This window comes from Garra rufa, chromosome 5, assembly GCF_049309525.1.
Source record: "Garra rufa chromosome 5, GarRuf1.0, whole genome shotgun sequence".
NCBI lineage: Eukaryota > Metazoa > Chordata > Actinopteri > Cypriniformes > Cyprinidae > Garra > Garra rufa.
The window spans coordinates 50,138,043-50,157,935 of record NC_133365.1 but is presented as its reverse complement, the minus strand read 5'-3'; the positions used below and the strand labels follow the sequence as shown (position 1 = coordinate 50,157,935).

The 19,893-nt window shown below is 32.3% G+C and overlaps 1 protein-coding gene across 1 annotated transcript; it reads left to right on the top strand.

Moving 5' to 3' along the window:
* The first annotated feature begins 1,861 nt into the window (after positions 1–1,861).
* On the top strand, positions 1,862–19,819 carry agpat9l (1-acylglycerol-3-phosphate O-acyltransferase 9, like). The gene is made up of 14 exons (XM_073840742.1): positions 1,862–1,986; positions 4,093–4,278; positions 4,541–4,726; positions 6,298–6,364; positions 9,595–9,889; positions 10,308–10,382; positions 12,717–12,806; positions 13,087–13,180; positions 14,444–14,559; positions 16,681–16,736; positions 16,866–16,951; positions 18,909–19,037; positions 19,137–19,216; positions 19,304–19,819. The coding sequence occupies exons 3-14, from the start codon at positions 4,583–4,585 to the stop codon at positions 19,401–19,403; spliced, it is 1,332 nt and encodes a 443-aa protein (XP_073696843.1). The 5' UTR covers positions 1,862–1,986; positions 4,093–4,278; positions 4,541–4,582; the 3' UTR covers positions 19,404–19,819.
* The last annotated feature ends 74 nt before the right edge of the window (positions 19,820–19,893 follow it).

Below are 19,893 nucleotides of genomic sequence, written 5' to 3'. Positions count from 1 at the left end.
TCTAGTGAAACGATCAGTCATTTTCTAAAAAAATAAATTATACACCTTTTAAGCACAAATACTCATCTTGCACTTGCTCTGCGATGCACGTCCGCGACTTCGCGCGTTAAAGGAGTGGTTCACTTTCAGAACAAACATTTACAGATAATGAACTCACCCCCTTGTCATTCAAGATGTTCATGTCTTTCTTTCTTCAGTCATAAGGACATTTCAGGATTTCTCTCTATATAATGGACTTCTATGGTGCCCCCGAGTTTGAACTTCCAAAGTGCAAATGCTCATCTTATCTAGCTCTGTGTATACTATATTAAAAAGTATATCAATTGTAAATATAAATTGTTACGCTTTTTTTTTTCTTTTTTTTTTTTACTTTTTTGACGTTTGACTTTCTTTGCCATTCGCTTTGTAAACACTGGGTCGGCTATGTTCTTCACATAATGCGTGAGGTTGGTCTAGTGCAAGATGAGCATTTGTGGTTAAAAAGAAGACCCCTATTTCTCGCCTGGAATTGTGTAGACTCCTGCATTGAAACTGCAATTTGGGCTTTTATCCCATTGGACACCACTTAAGTTCACTATATGGAGAAAAATCCTGGTATGTTGGATGACATAAGGGTTAATTAAATTATCAGGAAATTTTCATTCTGGAAGTGAATGAAAATTTATTTAATTGATTTCAGTAAACAAGGCTTTATGGTGTAACTGTTTTGAAATTTCAATGGTTTGCTGCTCTGATCGTTTGTAGAGATTTTAATAGCACATAGGCTATATTATGATAAAAAGGAAGAATTGTTGTCACCATTCTGACCAACAGGCGTCACCAGCGCGTGGCGTTTCAAACGCTGCGAAAAAGTGAATTTTGTGAAGCAGTTGCAGTGTTGCCAGACGTACGATAATTACCGTATTTGTACCATAATTTTGACCTCTGTACGATGTACGATCAATAATACCACAATGTACGATAATTTCAGAATTTTGTGACACCATGGTCGTTGTAATTATAAGAGCTTCTATTCTCAAAGAGCTGTGTGGATCCTACGTCTACCTTCATGATTGTGAGGATACGTGAACGTGGCGTTACGCATGTCTTTCATCCACTCTTACGTCTTCTCAACCAATATCATCGTGGAGAATGGCTCTCTCTCACGAGCACAAGTTAACGTTCCTGTCGCACTTAGGTCAGTTGTTTCAAAACTGAGGTTGTTAGTTTAACAATAAAGTATAGAAAATGAGTGCTGAAAAGGATAAATAGCTGTAACATCTAGATAAATATCTTTATTTTGAACGTTTGACTCAAATACGATAATTTTCTCCCAAATACGATAATTTTGAGCTTCTGGTACGATACTTGGACATTTCCAATCTGGCAACACTGAGCAGTTGGCTCAGTTGAGAAAGTTTTATTCGTCCACATGCATCTTCCCATTCCTTTCTCCTCTTCTAATTACCAGGAAAACATTGAAGACTTACATGGCTTCTTTTGTTGCCCTTTGACTGAAAATTACAACCAAAACCCGCACATGTGGCATCCTATCGCTATTTTATTTCAAAAGCTGTGTATTCAGAGTTGCACCAGTTGCTCACGGAGTGCAACCATTCTACCAGGGGCGGCTGGCCCATGGTGGGCGATAGTGCATCGCCCTCCTTGAGCCACACGAAAAAAGAGAGGAGAAAAAGACTCTTATTTTGCTAGTCCTCGTCTGCATATTACTGTACAATCAACAGCCTGAATGTCACTTTCCAACCTAAAACCCCGCCCCCTTGGGGCGATCTCAGTCAGATTGAAAATCGCCCCAGCCGGTCTCATAGAGTTATATTGTGAGATTTTTTTTTTCAAATTTTGAACCCTACAATGCATTTCAATGGGCACCGGGAGGGCTCGCCCCAACGTGATTTCGTAATACGCACTGATGCGTGCTCGAAGATGTACGGCACGCACGCGTGTAGCGAGACGTCTGAATGCATTGGCCATGCTTTCAATGGAGAGGTAACTTGTCAGGAACATGCCTGATTTGATTATCATTATTTTTAATGAGAGGGTAATTGATCACGTTGCCTGCATAAAAGAGAAGCGAGCAACATTTCAATACAAGTGATGTGTGTTATTAAATGGTGAATTGTTTATGTTATCACGGCCGTAGCCAGCTATGAGGTCACCGAGGTCCGGACCTGTCAAGCTCTTCGAATGATTATTTAGCCGTTTAAACCACCTCATTGCTGCGAGAAGCTAGCGCAGTGAACGGGGCTTGAGAAGGCGTTGAGTGAGAGCGTGGATGCAGCAGCCTGCGTTTGTTGCCAGATCCACCTATTATACGTGTTTTTTGACTCGTTTGTCCAATTTAGTGACACTTTTGTCCAATAGTGACACTTTGGGACATTTATAAAGTGGAAAGTTGAACGTTAGTTTTATGTCAGTGTCATTATTCTAACGTTATTTTTATAACTTGTTATAAAATAAAAATTCCCTCAGCTAAAAAAAAAACGAACTTTCCATGTAAAACATTATACTGAATAAAAAAACTTTCACAATCATCTACATGTCTGTCTATTTTGAAGTTTAGGCTATATGTAGTGCATTTGTGGGTGTTATTATAGCACAATTCTTAACACCTCACTAATTTTCAAACCCTGGTTACGGCCTTGTATGTTATATGTTGTATTCTCCAAATGTTGAATTTTAAATAGTTGTATTGATTGCATATTGGCAGCCAAATTTATACTGAATATGTTCTGGAAAGATTTGATTAATTACAGTTTTAATATGAGAAATAAAAAGTCTTTAATTGTAAAGCAGTATGGCTTTTTTTTTTTTTACTCTTAGAGGGCAAACTAGTTGATGACAATGTGTCTCTTCATGGCCATGGTGGAAGTGTTTCAGTGTATTTGAGACCATTGCGATAAATTTAATATAGCTATTCAAAATACTGTACAGTTTGTACGTTCATGCCTGATGTTGCCATCTAGGAACAGGGAAACCAAATCAAACAATGCAATGTAATGCTGTAAAGTTGGCTATCTGAATTTTATCATAATTTTACCCATTAAAGCGGTTATCTTTGCCAAAATCGGAACAGTTGCCCCCCCAGAGATATTTGTCAGGAGCCGCCACTGCATTCTACGTAATCAAAATTATGGCGCCCCCACAGTCCAAAATATCTATAAACGATGTGGATTTGTAACCAACATATATCTCTATCGGTTTTCTACTACATATTTACATACATTATATTAAGTCATAAAATGATTAATATCCAGGGTTCCTTTTAATTACCTTGATGAGAAGATTCATTGCCATGGATAACAATAAGTGTAAAGAAAATGTTGATCGCTAGATGGCGCTATTGACCAATTATGAATTAATCTATTATTAACCCAGTTAACTGTGTGACTGTTTAAATACTTATTGAATACAGCAATGAGTCTTGCTGTACTGTTTGTGTTACGGAAATGCTGAGTTATGCTCAAGTTGTACATTTAAAAGTGCATTAAGTAATATTTTGACTTAAAATGAACTAATATCCTAATGCAAACCAACTTTGTCCTGTTCAAAAGCACACCTTTTTTACCCGAAGAACCATATTTGGGACTAGTTCATGTGTCTCGTCTTGATATGGTTATGCAATTAAAGACTAATTTTAGAGAAGATCCCATATCCACATGGATCACACATGCTCTCACACACAAGTCGCACAGCCTAAATTGCTCTGTTGTTGCAAGAGGTTTCATTTCTCACTAAGCACTAGATGTTTGATTTTACAAACCCTTTAATTTACCGCATTATTGCTTAAATTCTTTATTAATGTGGTAAATGCTGAAAGACTGACGAATACTTTGAATTTTCTTGCATTCATTTAACCAACAAAGTAGACGTCTGTCATGCTTAACCTTCAAATAAAACTAGCTTAAACACATGTATAATTATTATGCATGCAGTTTCGTAGGTTTTGTAACTTTAGGCTTTTAAAATATTATTTAAACAATGAAAGGGATTCTGAAAAATGAAAGTTTGATTAGTGCACTGCATAGCCTACCTTATCCTCACGATGGCGTAGTTTTCTATTATTGCTGTTGAACTTTGTTCTACATTTTACAGGTCTAGGATGTCTTCCAGCACTGCTGTTTCCCAATCACTCTGTGTAAAGACTGCAGAAGTTCCTTAAACGGACTTTTAAGCACCTTTAGCTCCAGTCTCCATCATGTTAAGGGTAAAAGGAGTATGACAGCGAGGAACATTCTCTGCTTCCTGTCCTGTATAGCTGCTTGCATTTCATGAAACCAGGTGAGTTCGAGAGGAATTCATTGAGAAAACAAAAGCTACTGTCTGACTGACTTGCCTGACTTGTTTGTGATATATTGCTTTGTGTTGCCTCGACTAGTTAAAGGATAAATGTCAAACACAGGTAAAGTCTTTGTAGTGTGTGTTACATTATTAAAAACTCTTTTTTTTCTTTCCAGTGATGTTTTGTTTTTATAGTGTCTTATAATAAACAAACATGACTGTTTAAAGGTTATTACATGCATTTTATTTCATTTTCTCCCAGTGTTGTAGTGTGTGTAGTGAAAGTGGTCTGGCCTGTGAGGTAATGGAGGGGTTTTGGGCTGTGTTTTTCCCTGTGCTGAGGGTCTGGTTCACCAGTTTGGTGGTCCTGATCATGCTGCCTGCCATGTTTGGGATCTCGCTAGGCATCACAGAGACCTACATGAAGATCCTTATCAAGTCCTTAGAGGTACGTAAGATGAGTGTTGTTATTGTTAACAAAATGTTATTTGAAATAAAGCTGTAATAAAACATAAATGAAAATGAAAATCTAAATTAAAATTAGAGATAAAGATTAGTTGCATTAGCAAATAACTGAAATGTGCAAGCTGACATACTTAATTACCCCCCACACAATTTATAAAAATGGCAATATCAGTACACAATTACTGAAAATGTAAAATAAAAGCTAATTCAAAATATTAATGAAAACTATAAAGTATATAAATAACATGTACAGGCATAAAAATATAAAAAAGTAACAGAATGATTTCCTGTAATCCTTAATCGAAATACTGTAACTTCCTCCATAAATGTCACTTAAGATGGCAATGTTATAATTATAACCAATAGTCAAATAGCTGTTTGACATTTGTGACCCTGGACCACAAAACCAGTCATAAGGTTAAATTTTACAAAACTGAGATTTATACATCATATGAAAGCTTAATAAATAAGCTTTCTATTGGTATATGGTTAGGATAGGACAATATTTGGCCGTGATACAACTATTTGAAAATCAGGAATCTGAGGGTGGAAAAAAATCAAAATACTGAGAAAATCACCTTTAAAGTTGTACAAATTAGGTTCTTAACAATGCATATTACTAATCAAAAATTACATTTTGATATATTTATAGTAGGAATTTTACAAAAAATCTTCATGGAACATGATCTTTACTTAATTTCCTAATGATTTTTGGCATAAAAGAAAAATCAAAAATTTTGACCCATGCAATGTATTGTTGGCTATTGCTACAAACATACCCCAGCGACTTAAGACTGGTTTTGTGGTCCAGGGTCACATTTGGTCTGGCTAACACCTAATATTTCTCCTATCAGCTCTCAAAAGATAAACTCAAGTCATGCTTAACTTTTTTTTGTATGTTACAGAAGTGGGTTACAAAGCCATTCAGTTCTCTTTGATTCAGACATATGTTTTAGAAAGGAACTGTACTTTAAGAAGTACAGCATGACGCACTTCGACACTACTTGACATGCTACGCCTGCCAGGATCTAGGCTATTACACACACTCACTAAGGGGAAATGAAATAGTTTTGTTGACCAATGAACATTGTGGCATAATCAGATGGTATATATTTCTCAAACTGAAATGTGCTGCATCATCACATTGTTGTGCCCTTTGATCTTAATTGTGATTGATTATGCAAGTTCAAAGCCTAATGTCAGGAACAAATGGAAATCATACAGTATAAGTGACCTAGGACCACAAAACCAGTCGAAAGGGATTTATACATCATATATAAAATCTGGATTCTGAGGGTGCAAAAAATCTAAATATTGAGCAAATCGCCTTTAACTTGTGCAAAAGTACTTAGCAATGCATATTACTTATCAAAAATTAAGTTGTGATATATTTGCGGTAGGAATTTTACAAAATATGTTCATAGAACACGATCTTTACTTAATATCCTAGTGGTTTTTTGCATAAAAGAAAATATATTGTTGGCTATTGCTACAAATATACCTGTGCTACTTACGACTGGTTTTGTGGTTAAGCTTCGCCTGGTGTTTTTGCAGTGGGCAACACATAGAATCCAAAGGGCGAGTAGAGCAGAGGAGATACTGAAACATTCTGCATCAAATGGTGAGTTTGCACACATACAGTCACAAACACATCTGGATCCAAGTGTTTTATAGCCAAATAAAATAAAATAGGATTTATATTCCCCTCAAAATCTAAATGCTCACCAAGGCTGCCTTTATTTGATCAAAAATACTGGAAAAATTGTGAAATATTATTACAAATTAAAATAGATGTTTTCTATTTGCATGTATTTTAAAATGTAATTTATTTCTGTGATGCAAAGCTGAATTTTCAGCATCATTACTCCAGTCTTCAGCGTCACATGATCCTTCAGAAATCATTCTAATATGCTGATTTGCTGCTGATTTCTGATTATTATCCATCTTGAAATCAGTTTAGCTTTATATTTTTGTGTAAACCATGATACATTTGTACAGTTCTTTGATGAATGGATCTATAAAACCGCATTTATTTATTTATTTAATAAAAATCTTTTGTAGCATCATAAACGCTTTTACTGTCACTGTTGATCAATTTAATGCATCCTTGCTGAGTAAAAATATTAATTTCTTTAAAAATTAAAAGAATGACCGTTTTAGTTTCCATGCAGCTTTCTTCCAGTTAATAGACTGACTGTCAATCTCTATAAAGCACCAAAAACATCATAAATCACCATGAGCTACATATGCCTCGTTCACTATATGTGACCCTGGACCACAAAACCAGTCATAAGGTTAAATTTTACAAAACTGAGATTTAAATAAATAAGCTTTCTATTGATATATGGTTTGTTAAGATAGGACAATATTTGGCCGAGATACATCTATTTGAAAATCTGCAATCTGAGGGTGCAAAAAAATCAAAATACTGAGAAAATCACCTTTAAAGTTGTCCAAATTAGGTTCTTAATGCATTTTACAAATCAAAAATTACATTTTGATATATTTACAGTAGGAATTTTACAAAAAAATCTTCATGGAACATGATCTTTACTTAATTTCCTAATGATTTTTGGCATAAAAGAAAAATCCAAAATTTTGACAAAATTTTGCTACAAATATACCCCAGCGACTTAAGACTGGTTTTGTGGTCCAGGGTCACATATATCAAGTCATTTGAAATCATTTGATAAGTTTGTGTGAGGAACAGTCTGAATTATAAATCATTATTCACAATGTCAAACTTAGAGCAACAGGTCGATGAGTCATTTTTGAAGCTAAATACAAAATAAGATTGCAGATCTTTTACATAGTTGAAGATTATCAGTGAATAATGTCTTAAACCTCTGTTTCTCACTGTCATTGTTTTTGCGCTCAGTGGAAAAAAGAGCCGCTGTCTTTTCTATATTGTTCCTCAGGTTTTAGTTAGTGCCTTTTAGTTTTGCTGCACGATGTTTTTTTTCCTCTAGTTATGAAGACACCAGCAGTGCTCTAAGATCTCTCAGCTTATCTATCTACTCAAGCTATTACACATTACACAATGATTAGTTTCTCTTGCTCTGTCTCACGCTCACAGTGGACTTCAGCCTGTCTTTATCAGTTACAGCCTGCATTAGATGTATAAATGTTCTTTATCAATACTTCACTGATCTTCACTGATTAATCAACATCTCAGCTGATGAAAGAGTTACTGATTATTCTCGGTTATAACGTGTTTCTAAAAATGGCACAGAATGGGCACTGTATTCTTAGCTCTTGCGTCATATTAAAGGGATAGTTCACTCAAAAATTAAAAGTCTGTTAGCATATACTAATACATATACTAATATACTGTTCACATTATTCTTTTCTATATAATGAAAGTGATTGGGCACAGACACCTTCTGATCCGATTTATGTAAAGAAATTAATACTTTTATTCAGTAAGGATGCGCTAAATTGATCAAAAGTGACAGTAAAGATATTTAATATGTTACAAAAGAATTCAATTTTAAACAAAAGCTGTTATTTTGAACTTTCTATTTATCGAAGAATACTATTAAAAAAGTTTAAATGATTTGTGAAGGATCATGTGCCACTGAATACTGGAGTAATGATGCTGAAAGTTCAGCTTTGCAATTTCATAATTCTAATGATGATTTGCTTATTAGCAAACATTTTGTATTATTATCAATGTTGAAATCAGTTTAGCTTTATATTTTTTGTAAAACATGATACATTTTTTTTATTATTTAGTGAATGGATCTATAGAACAGCATTTATTTCAAATAGAAATCTTTTGTAGCATTATAAATCCTTGCTGAATAAAAGTATTAATTTCTTTAAAAATACAAATGAATGACCATGTTTTAGCATGCAGCTCTATTCCAGTTTATAGTGACTGTCAATCTCTAATAAGCACAAAAACATCATAAATCACCATGAAAGTGCTACATAACTTTGTGTGAGGAACAGTCTGAATTATATGTATAGACCAGAGGAGATACTGAAACAATCTGCATCAAATGGTTCAAAGTTCAAAGAACAACTTTTGTTTAAAACAGGAATTCTTTGTAACATTTTAAATGTCTTTGCTGTCACTTTTGATCAAATTAAGGCATCCTTGCTAAATAAAAGTGTTAATTTCTTGTGGAGTAATGATGCTGAAAATTCATCTCATAATTCTAATATGATGTTTTGCTTCTTAATAAACATTTCTTATCAATTTGATGCATCCTTGCTGAATAAAAGTATTAATTTCTGTAAAAATAAAAAAATAATGACCATGTTTTAGTTTCCATGCAGCTCTGTTCCAGTTTATAGTGACTGTTAATCTCTAGTAATAAGCACAAATATCATCATAAATCACTATGAAAGTGCTACACATGCCTTGTTCATTATATATCAAGTCATTTGAAGTCATTTGATAACTTTATGTAAGGAACAGTCTGAATTTTATGTAAAGAGCAGAGGAAATACTGAAACATTCTGCATCAAATGGTTCAAAGTTCAAATAACAGCTTTTTTTAAAACAGAAATCTTTTGTAACATTATAACATCTTTACTGTCACTTTTGATCAATTTAATGCATCCTTGCTGAATAAAAGTATGAATTTCTTGTGTGCAAACTCACAATTTGATGCAGAATGTTTCAGTATCTCCTCTGCTCTATGCTCTTCTATATAAATAAATTACATTTGAAAATATATTCAAATACAATACAGTTCTTTCAAAGTTCACAATATTACAGATTTTTACAGTATTCTTGATCAAATAAATGCAGCTTCTGTGAGCATAAGAAATCATTATTTCATAATAGTTATGAATAATTATAGTTCATAATTAACCAGTGCTTCTGTCTGTGTGACTCAGGTTTAATTCAGCGGGATAATTCATCTTTGGAGCAGGAGATCGAGGAGTTGCGTCGGAACAGGCCGAAGTCGGCCGAACGCGGAGACTTTACTCTGAGCGACGTCCTGTACTTCACCAGGAAAGGCATTGAGAGTATAGTGGAAGACGATGTCACGCAGAGGTTCAGCTCAGAGGAGCTGGTGTCCTGGAACCTCCTCACCCGAACCAACAACAACTTCCAGTACATCTCTCTTAGGCTCACTATACTGTGGGGAGTTGGCGTGCTCGTCAGATACGGCATTCTGCTTCCTCTACGGTAGAGTACTATTTCACACTGCTGTTCAAAATTTTGGGGTCAGCAGGATTTTCTTCAGCATGTTCGAGTGATTTCTGAAGGATCATGAGACACTGAAGACCGGAGTAATGATGCTGAAAATTCAGATTTGCATTACAGGAATAAATTACATTTTTAAATGTATTCAAATAGAAATCAGTTTTTTAAAATTCTAATAATATTTGACAGTTTTTACTGTATTTTTGATCAAATAAATGCAGCCTTGTTAAGCACAGAAGACTTTATTTAGAAACATTTGTAGAGGATATTAGTGAGATTCAGTGCTTTGTTCTTGTCTTGGCGGTAGGTCATTATTTGGATTCTAAAATTGAAAATAGTATAGTAATGTTTTTCACTGAAAGTAATGAATCTGTCCTTTTGTTATTGTGACTGTTTGTAGGGTTACACTTGCAGCTATAGGGCTGAGTTGGTTGGTGATTGGCACAACTTTGGTGGGTTTCCTCCCCAATTTCAGGTAATGCTTTAATTCTGTATCAGCTTTACAAATGCATGAATGATTCTTGGTTGCACAGCAATTCCAGTTTGTCTCTCTCCATGAATCTACTGAAGAGACCAAGAAGGACCAGCATATATTATTCTATAGGGGTGGCAGAAAAAAATGCATTCTCTTTTCAACAATTCTGAATATTTCAGAATCGATTCGGAGCTTGTTTTTTTCCCTCGCATATGGCACGTGTGCACGCTAGAGACGTGGCGGGCTTCTTTGCACAGAATTTGCACTGTAGCTGCGTTTCCATTACAGATTTGCACAAAACGTTGGTGCTATTTTATAAATGTCAATTAAAAAGTGTTGTGAAATGACAGCGTTAACTGATGTTATGTGACTGAAACATAATTTTTTCCTCTCGCGATAAGTGATGGCACTGGATTGTTGCTATATTTATTCAAATGTGACCTGTATATGCGGAAAAAACATTTCCATTGCTGTTTTGCAAAATAATATACCTTTTTTCGAATTGCTACTTCATACGAGCGTAAAAACTTTTTTGCAATATATGGGAGTTTTTGCGCGATTGACGCGTGTCCATTTTCAATTTTCAGTTTCGATGCAGTACTGTCTGTGCTTGTAATGATTTTTGATCGCGTCACGTCATTGTTCAGTATAATTTATTTAGCCTTTTCGCTTATTCGAATTTTTGGTATTTTCGGCCGAATAATTTCGGTTGCCAAACATTTGGTTCATCCCTAATATTTACACTGTCTACATCGTTCCCTATCCCCTATATAGTGCACAAATATTCCATGAATAAGTGTCTATTTATAGCTTAGGGGGCGGGATGCTTCGGATTCTAGAGAGCATTTTATTGGACAGAAAGTGCAGGGTGATGTCATCAAAATCGTTGAACCATATTGGCAAAAGTGAGAGTTTTGAATGCTTATATCTAAATGCGAATTTTGTCATTGTTTTAAAACATACTAGCTTATAAGTGATAACCTTAAAGGGATAGTTCACCCAAAAATGAAAATTTGATGTTTATGTGCTTACCCCCAGGGCATCCAAGATGTAGGGGACTTTGTTTCCTCAGAAAAACACAAACAAAGATTTTTAAGGAAAACCGGTGCAGTCTGCCAGCTATATAATGAACGTAGATGGGCACCAAACCTTGAAAAGTAAACAAAAACATGCACAGACAAATCCAAATTACACCCTGCGACTCATGACGATACATTGATGTCCTAAAAAATGATATAAATACTGTTCAGTTTCTTGCAAAAACCGATCGTTTCGTGTCTTAGGACATCAGTGTATCGTCACAAGTCGCAGGGTGTAATTTGGATTTGTCTGTGCATGTTTTTGTTTACTTTTAAAGGTTTGGTGCCCATCTACGTTCATTATATAGCTGGCAGACTGCACCGGTTTTCCTTAAAAATCTTCGTTTGTGTTTTTCTGAGGAAACAAAGTCACCTACATCTTGGATGCCCTGGGGGTAAGCAGATAAACATCAAATTTTCATTTTTGGGTGAACTATCCCTTTAAAACTAACATATTTATACTAAATGCCAAAAAACTTCCATTTTCATTTCATGGGGACTTTAAGAATACTCAGCAATGAAAATCATCATAACATGTGGGATTATTTTTAAGAACTTTTCAAAGCCAATTTCTCAGGCAGTAAATGTATTATATTTTTATAATTGATGTTTTTTTAATTTTGAAATATTTCTATTTTGCTTTTTAAAAATATGTGTATATATTTATATTTATTGTAATAGTTTACATGTTTAATGTAATATTTAAATTTTGCTTTATTTTAGATTTAATTCAAACAGAAACTAAATATTTGTAATATTTATTTGAATTAAATTTTAGAAATCATGTAAGCTTTCGTTTAAGTTTAAATTTTTAATCTAATCTTTATAGTTTGTTTGATTTCAGGTTTAATTCAATTAACTAAAACTATACAAATACATAAAATAGTTTCAATCGCTTTAGATTTAGTTTCTGTTAATAATAATGACACTGATATCAGGGGGCTTGATAAACAGATGAAATCAAGTAGGTAATAATTATGATAAAACAGTTGAGACATCAATTACCAAGGTCCAGTATGTCAGATCTGCATTGATATCAGTGAGTTGCACAAATAGATATAATTTTGTTCAAAGTTGTTCAAATAAATTCTGTATATCATACAAACGTGATGCCAGTGGTTGCTAATTGTATGTTAATCATTTTAACATTGGACATCTTACAATAAAACACCTGTTGAGTCCATTTATACTAGGTGTGCCTGTTAAAGTGTGATTTAATCCTTCTCAAATTCATTACAATTCTCTGTTGTTGCAGAGTGAAGGGTTGGTTGAGTGAACTGGTCCACTTGATGTGCTACAGGATCTGTGCAAGAAGCCTTTCAGCTACAATTCACTATCACAACAAGTGAGTTCAAGGCTCCATTTAACAGTAACAATGGGTCTAAACCTGGAAAGCCACTCTGGCTCTGTTCCACAACCCTACATACTGTAGGCAACTGTCTTCTGAGGCAGTGTCCGAACTGAAATGACAAGTTTGAAACACTCAACATAGACAACATTTCTGTGGCTGTCGGTGTTTTTCTCTTATAGTGCAGTAGTTGTAGCATCTACCAGCAGGGGCTTTGTTAAATGTGTAATCTGTGTGTTAAATAAGTCTAATTGTGCAATGCTAATTGTTTTTTCAGACAGAACAGACCTAAGAAAGGAGGCATTTGTGTAGCTAATCACACTTCGCCAATTGATGTCGTTATTCTGGCTAACGACGGCTGTTATGCCATGGTGAGTAAGACGGCAGTGGTTTCTCAAATTTTAGTATTTGCACTTTCATACAGGTCTGTATGCACCTTTATCTTCTCTTTTATTTGTATATTGTCCTCAGGTCTGTAGCTTTACTTGATACAAATGGGAGTAAATATGATTTAAATTATATCTGTTTTTCACATTTTTAAGGCGAGACACTGCAGGTGAATAGGGTAAAAAAATGAACTAATAGTTATCAGCTTATTTACCCCGTTGATTGATTACATTGATAATTGCAAAAAAATGTTGTATTACAAGTTTTCTAAAATGTTAGGTTTAAATATGCAAATGAGGCATTATATAATAAAATATGCACTAATTTGCATACATTTCTAGTGCAAAAATCTAAACACTGGATGATGTCATTTTTGAAAATTCTTACATTTTTTTGACATATTTGAGTCAAATGTTTTTACAGAGGGAATTAGGGTTTCTCATTTTGTCACGCCATAATTCAGACCGAAAACAATCAATTTTTTCAGTTTTGGGGGGGGGGGGGGAATAAAAATGTATAAAATCAAATATCCAGTATATATATGTTTTCAGTAAATAAATAAATAAACTGAAGGAAAATGCAGATAATTAATATTTTATAATAAAATATATATTTTTTTTATATATTATATAAATAATAAATATTTTTCAGTAATATTAATACATAATTAATTTATTTATTTCAGGCATATTTTAAAAGCCATATTTGAATACTTAAAATGCTTTTTCAGTTTTTTATTTTATCTTGTATAATTATCTTGTTATTCATCCTATTAAAAAGTATATAGAGCCAAAAAACAAATATTTTTTTCAAAATTAAAAATTAATTTTTAGGTATTTTAAGAGCCATATTTGAATACTTAAAATGTTTTGTTCTATTTTTTTAAACAAAAAAAGATTTATCTTATAGAATTTTTCATTATTCATCATATGAAAAATAGAGCTGAGTGAAAATCCTGAAAATTAATGTCTTTCAATATGATTTTCAATAATATTAATATTCATATACAATTTATTTATTTTGGGATATTTTAGAGCCATATTTGAATACTTAAAATATATTTACTTTTCAGCAAACATAATTTATCCAGTATATTTCTTGTTATTCATCATTAAAAAATAAAACTGAAAAACACTACAAAACCGCTGCTGTAGTCACAGACTAATTAATTCTCTGCCTTATTAACACTTAGTTCCGAAGTTGAAAATAATTGCTCACAATTTAACAAACCCTTTTATTCTAAACAGGTAGGGCAGGTTCATGGTGGTTTAATGGGAGTCGTCCAGCGAGCCATGGAGAGATCTTGCCCTCATATCTGGTTTGAGAGAGCGGAGATGAGAGACCGCCACCTAGTGACACAAAGGTAAAACAACAATAATAATGCTCTATTATTGGTAATCAACCAAAGCTATACCTAAAAAATCAATATATATTTATTTTCATGATTTTCAAACTTTTACATGTGTTTCATTTTTTTTATTTTTCTAAAGTATAAAGCTGCAAATATGCATGCATATATTTCTCCGCATATTTTCTCAGACAAAATACTACTGTTGCATGCTGGGTCATGTCTGTCTGAGTCAGCTGCAATGTGCCTCACAGCACAAAAGACACACGTTTATTTAGAAACAACACACAGTGTTCTGACATGCATTGACGAGTTAAGAAGCATTGGAAATTACATTGCACAGACACACTCAAATACCTGAAATTCTGTAATATAAATCATGTTTCACAGATAGTTATGGTATGTAATGGGGACTGCAGTTTAATATAATTTTATCTACTTGAATGTTCAAATGTAAATAAATAAATAAATATACATATATATAATTATTTTAATATATTTAATATATATTATTAACATATATACTTTTTTTTCCTTGCCTTAATATCATGTTTGCTGTTCATCAACACTGTATTTTAATCTAGAAAAAAGAACAATAATTAAAATATTGTTTTTGTATTTTTTGTTTTGTTTTTTCGAACATCTGGAATTTATCCCCATTTATTTCAGTACTATTCTGCTTGTAGATTTAATCAAATTTAAATATAAAGTTTAATATAAAATATATATATATATATATATATAGGCTTAGTGAAATGATAATAATGTTTAACAAGTTTAAAATATTTGGGTTTTTGGGGTTTGCCATTCATCATGATATTTTAATCTAGAATAATAAAGAAAATTTATTTAAATATTATTTAAATCTGGTCTAAATTAAATCTAAAGTTAAATATTTATTTGTATTTATATTATATATTCTAAATATTTGTATGTATGTATTGTTTGTTTACATTTATATTTTTATAGATATAAATGTATAAATTATTATCATTTATTTGATCAAAAATACAGAAAAAAAACAATACTGCAAAATGTTTTTACAATATAAAAAGTTTTTGTATTTTTCTGTTTTTGGGAAGATCTACCATTGGATCTACCAAGTATCATTCTGCCTGTAAATTTAATCAAAATTAAATATAAAGATTAATATAAAAATATATAATATATATATATATGTATTTTAAAATCTTTGGGTTTTTGCCTGAACATCATCTGTTTGCCATATCATCATCATCATCATCATCATCATCATCATCATCATCATCATGATATTTTAATCTAGAATAATAAAGAAAAATAATTTAAATATAATTTTTTTATTATGTAGTTTTCTATTAATTTCCATGCTATTCTTCCTGTAAATCTGGTCTAAATTAAATCTAAAGTTAAATATTTATATTCATGTATTGTTTGTTTACATTTATATTTTATAGATATAAATGTAATTATTATTATCATTTATTTGATCAAAAATACAGAAAAAAACAATAATAATGCAAAATGTTATTACAATATAAAATAATTGTTTCTATTATAATATACATTAAAATATATATTTTTTACCTGTGATGCAAAGCTGATTTTTCATCAGCCATTACTCTTCAGTGTCACATGATCCTTCAGAAATCATTTTAATATGATGATTTATTATTAGAATGATCAATGTTGGAAACAGTTGTGCTGCCAAATGTTCTTTTGGAACCTGTTGCTCTTTTTTGTCAGGATTCTTTGATGAATAACAAGTTAAAAAGAACAGCATTTATTCAAAATATAAATCTTTTCTAACAGTGTAAATCGATGCTGTCAATTTTTATTAATTTAACACATCCTTGGTGAATAAAAGTATTAATTTCTTTCAAAAAAAAAGAAAGAATATAAATTTACTGACCCCAAACTTTTGAACAGTAGTGTATATTGTTAGAAAACATTTATATTTTAAATAAATGCTGTTCTTTTTAACCTTTTATTGATCACAGAATCATAAAAAAAAGTATCACAAGTCTATACAAATATAAATGTAAATAAACAATACATCAATAAAAATATTGTGTGATGTATTCAGTTCATCAATTTTTTCTATCTCTGCCTCTTACTCTCTTTGATAACATGCTGGTCTATTCTCTCCCTACCCAGGTTGAGAGATCACGTAAATGACAAAACAAAGCTGCCAATACTCATCTTCCCAGAGGGTGAGTGCATAATAACCATGAGAAACACACTGAGATATGGTTTCAGTCGTATTTCAGGTCCTGCTCTACTGCATTGTTTCTAAAGCTCAGTGGTTGAAGTTTAATACTTGCACCTGGTTGCCCCTGCAGGAACTTGCATCAATAATACATCAGTAATGATGTTTAAAAAGGGAAGTTTCGAAATTGGAGGAACTATATACCCCGTGGCTATAAAGGTAATATATCAGTACTTGTCTTTTACGCACCTATTGTAAAGTGAACGGGTCATTTTCACAATTCTTGTTGACTTGATGTACTAAGTCGTAATGTGAATGACGATAATGATTCTCTGTTGTGCAAAATACAGTAAAATAAAGTAGTAATATTTTGAAATAACAATACAATTTAAAATATTTAATAAAAAAAAATGTTTCATTCATCATTCTAATATGCAGATTTTCTGCTCAATTATTATTAATGGTTACTCATTGTTGATTATCAATTATCAATGTTGATGCTAAATATTTTTCTGGCAGCTCTTTTACCATCATGTCAGAACAGTTTCTATTCGACTTGAATTGTTTCTATTCGATAGTTTCTATTCGACTTGAATGTTCCAATTTAAAAAACAAAACAAGAACAGTAATATATATATATATATATATATATATATATATATATATATATATATATATATATAAGCTGGTCAGCAATTATAGGATTTGATTGCTGTAATAGCCAATAATTCTATTGATTTTTAAGAAGGGTATGAATAATTTTGGAAATGCCACTTTTTGTTCAAATGTAAATAAAAGATGAGTAATATTTATTTTCCACAATGATGCCTCTTGTACGTCATCTTTTTATCTTTTGGGAGAAGCCTGTCATTTCCAGTTAAAAAAAAAAAAAACTTGCTGGTTGAATAAAAGTAACTTTAAGTCAGAATTTGCCAGGGGTATGAATAATTTTGGGCTTGACTGTATATATAATTATTATTTTTTTGCCTATTATTATTTTCAACAATATTTCAATCTAGAAAAAAAAAGAAAATTAATATATCAAGTTTTTGTAGTTTTTTTTTTTTTAAAGAATATCTAAATTTGTCCCTCACTTTCTATTTATTTCAGTACTATTCTGCCTGTAAATTTAATCAAAATGAAATATTAATATAAAAATGTTTTATTAACTAATATTTATTATTATTATTATTGACATGTTATTCTAGAATAATACAGTAGTAATATTTTGAAATATTACAATTTAAAATATTTACTTACATTTTAATGTTTTTTAAACTATAATTTTAATGTTTTTTACTATCCCTTTTAATGAATGTATTACATCCTAGCTGTAGTATAACTTACTTCAATAAATTAACCAAAACTTGGTAGTGTGTTAAAAAAAAAATCAATAAAAACATTTTCAACATTGATTAAATTAAGAAATGTTTCTTGAGCAGCAAATCATGTGACACTGATGAGTGGAGTAAATATGCTGAAAATTCAGCTTTGATCACAGAAATAAATTACATTTCAAGATTTATTCAAATACATAACAGTTGTAATAATATTTCACAATATTACTGTTTTTGCTTTTTTTTTTTTTGGACCAAGTAAATGGAGCTTTGGTGAACATAAGAGTCTTATCTTTTCTCAAAAACATGAAAATCTTAATTACTTGAACATTTGGCCAATAGTGTGCATTTGTGGAATATTATGCTAGATTATATTTGTAATATGTGACACTGGACCACAAAACTAGTCATTTTTTTATTGAGATGTATATGTCATATGAAAGCTGAATAAATATGTTTTCCATTGATGTATAGTTTTGTTAGAATTGGACGAAATTTGGGCGAGATACAACTGTTTGAAAAAAAAAAGAACAAAATCTAAATATTGAGAAAATGGCCTTTAAAGTTGTTCAAATAAACTTCTTAGCAATGCATATTACTAATCAAAAATTACGTTTTGATATAATTACTGTAGGAAATTTACTAAGTATCTTCATTGAGCATGATCTCAATACCCTAATGATTTTTGGCATAAAAGAAAAAACAAATTAACGTAATAAATCAGTAATATACAGAGTACTGTGTTCTGTTTCCATGTTGCAATGATCTTCATAGTGTGTGTATTTGTATATTGACCTACTATGACCCTCATGCAGTGTCTGTGTGTGTGTTATATATAGTATGACCCTCAGTTTGGAGATGCATTCTGGAACAGCAGCAAATATAGCATGGTGAGCTATCTGCTGCGGATGATGACGAGCTGGGCCATAGTCTGCAACGTCTGGTATCTGCCTCCGATGACACATGAGGTGAGAGCTCAGGCTGCCAAGTGTAAAACAGCCATAGCTTTTTGTGGCACGATGTTGTGATTAATTGCAGCCTTACTGACTCATTTCCTATATGCACAGGAAGGAGAGGATGCTGTGCAGTTTGCCAACAGGGTGAAATCAACCATTGCACAACAAGGAGGTTTAGTGGACTTGGCCTGGTGTGTAAATGAGTTTGTTTTTCGCTTTCTGGCTTCAATGATTGAATTTAAGTTAAAGGTTTATTACTGTGTTTGTGTGTTTCATAGGGACGGAGGTCTGAAGAGGGCAAAGGTGAAGGATTCGTTTAAGGAACAACAACAGAAGAAGTACAGCCACATGGTGGTGGGTGACGACAGCAGTGACTAAACACAAACAGCGGCGATCAAAGATCTTTCACCAATCATTGGAAATGCGTCAGCTTGTGTACTGGAGGGTGTATTTGTACTACTGGAGGTACACTGAAAAGTACTGGAGGGTGTATTTGTACTACTGCTGCTAAAGATATTTATAAATGGGGGATAAATATAAATACACATGCATTGCAAATGCTATAGATCCCAGTTTCATGGGCTGCAATGCAATTTCTGTGAAGAGTTTTATTCGCCAGAATTTTAATTGGGTAAAAAAGCTTTTGCGTTTTATTGATTCCATTTTTGAGAGTTTTTGATTAGTTTTTGAATTTAAAATGTATATAAAGGACAAAATGCATGATTGGGGGTAAGATTAAATTTAGGACATGCTAATTTATTTCTTGGAGCAAATAAACTTTTGTGCCTTTTTAACATTTGTTTCTTGTAAGATATGTCTAGTATTATGACCAGAGGTGGAGGTCAAGTAAGAGTAAAAGTAATAATCT

Coding starts and splice junctions, on each gene's coding strand:
- agpat9l (XM_073840742.1), top strand. CDS start 4,583: ATGGAGGGGTTTTGGGCTGTGTTTTTCCCTGTGCTGAGGGTCTGGTTC. Junction 16,952..18,908: donor TATACCCCGTGGCTATAAAG/GTAATATATCAG, acceptor TGTTATATATAG/TATGACCCTCAGTTTGGAGA. Junction 19,038..19,136: donor TGCCTCCGATGACACATGAG/GTGAGAGCTCAG, acceptor CTATATGCACAG/GAAGGAGAGGATGCTGTGCA.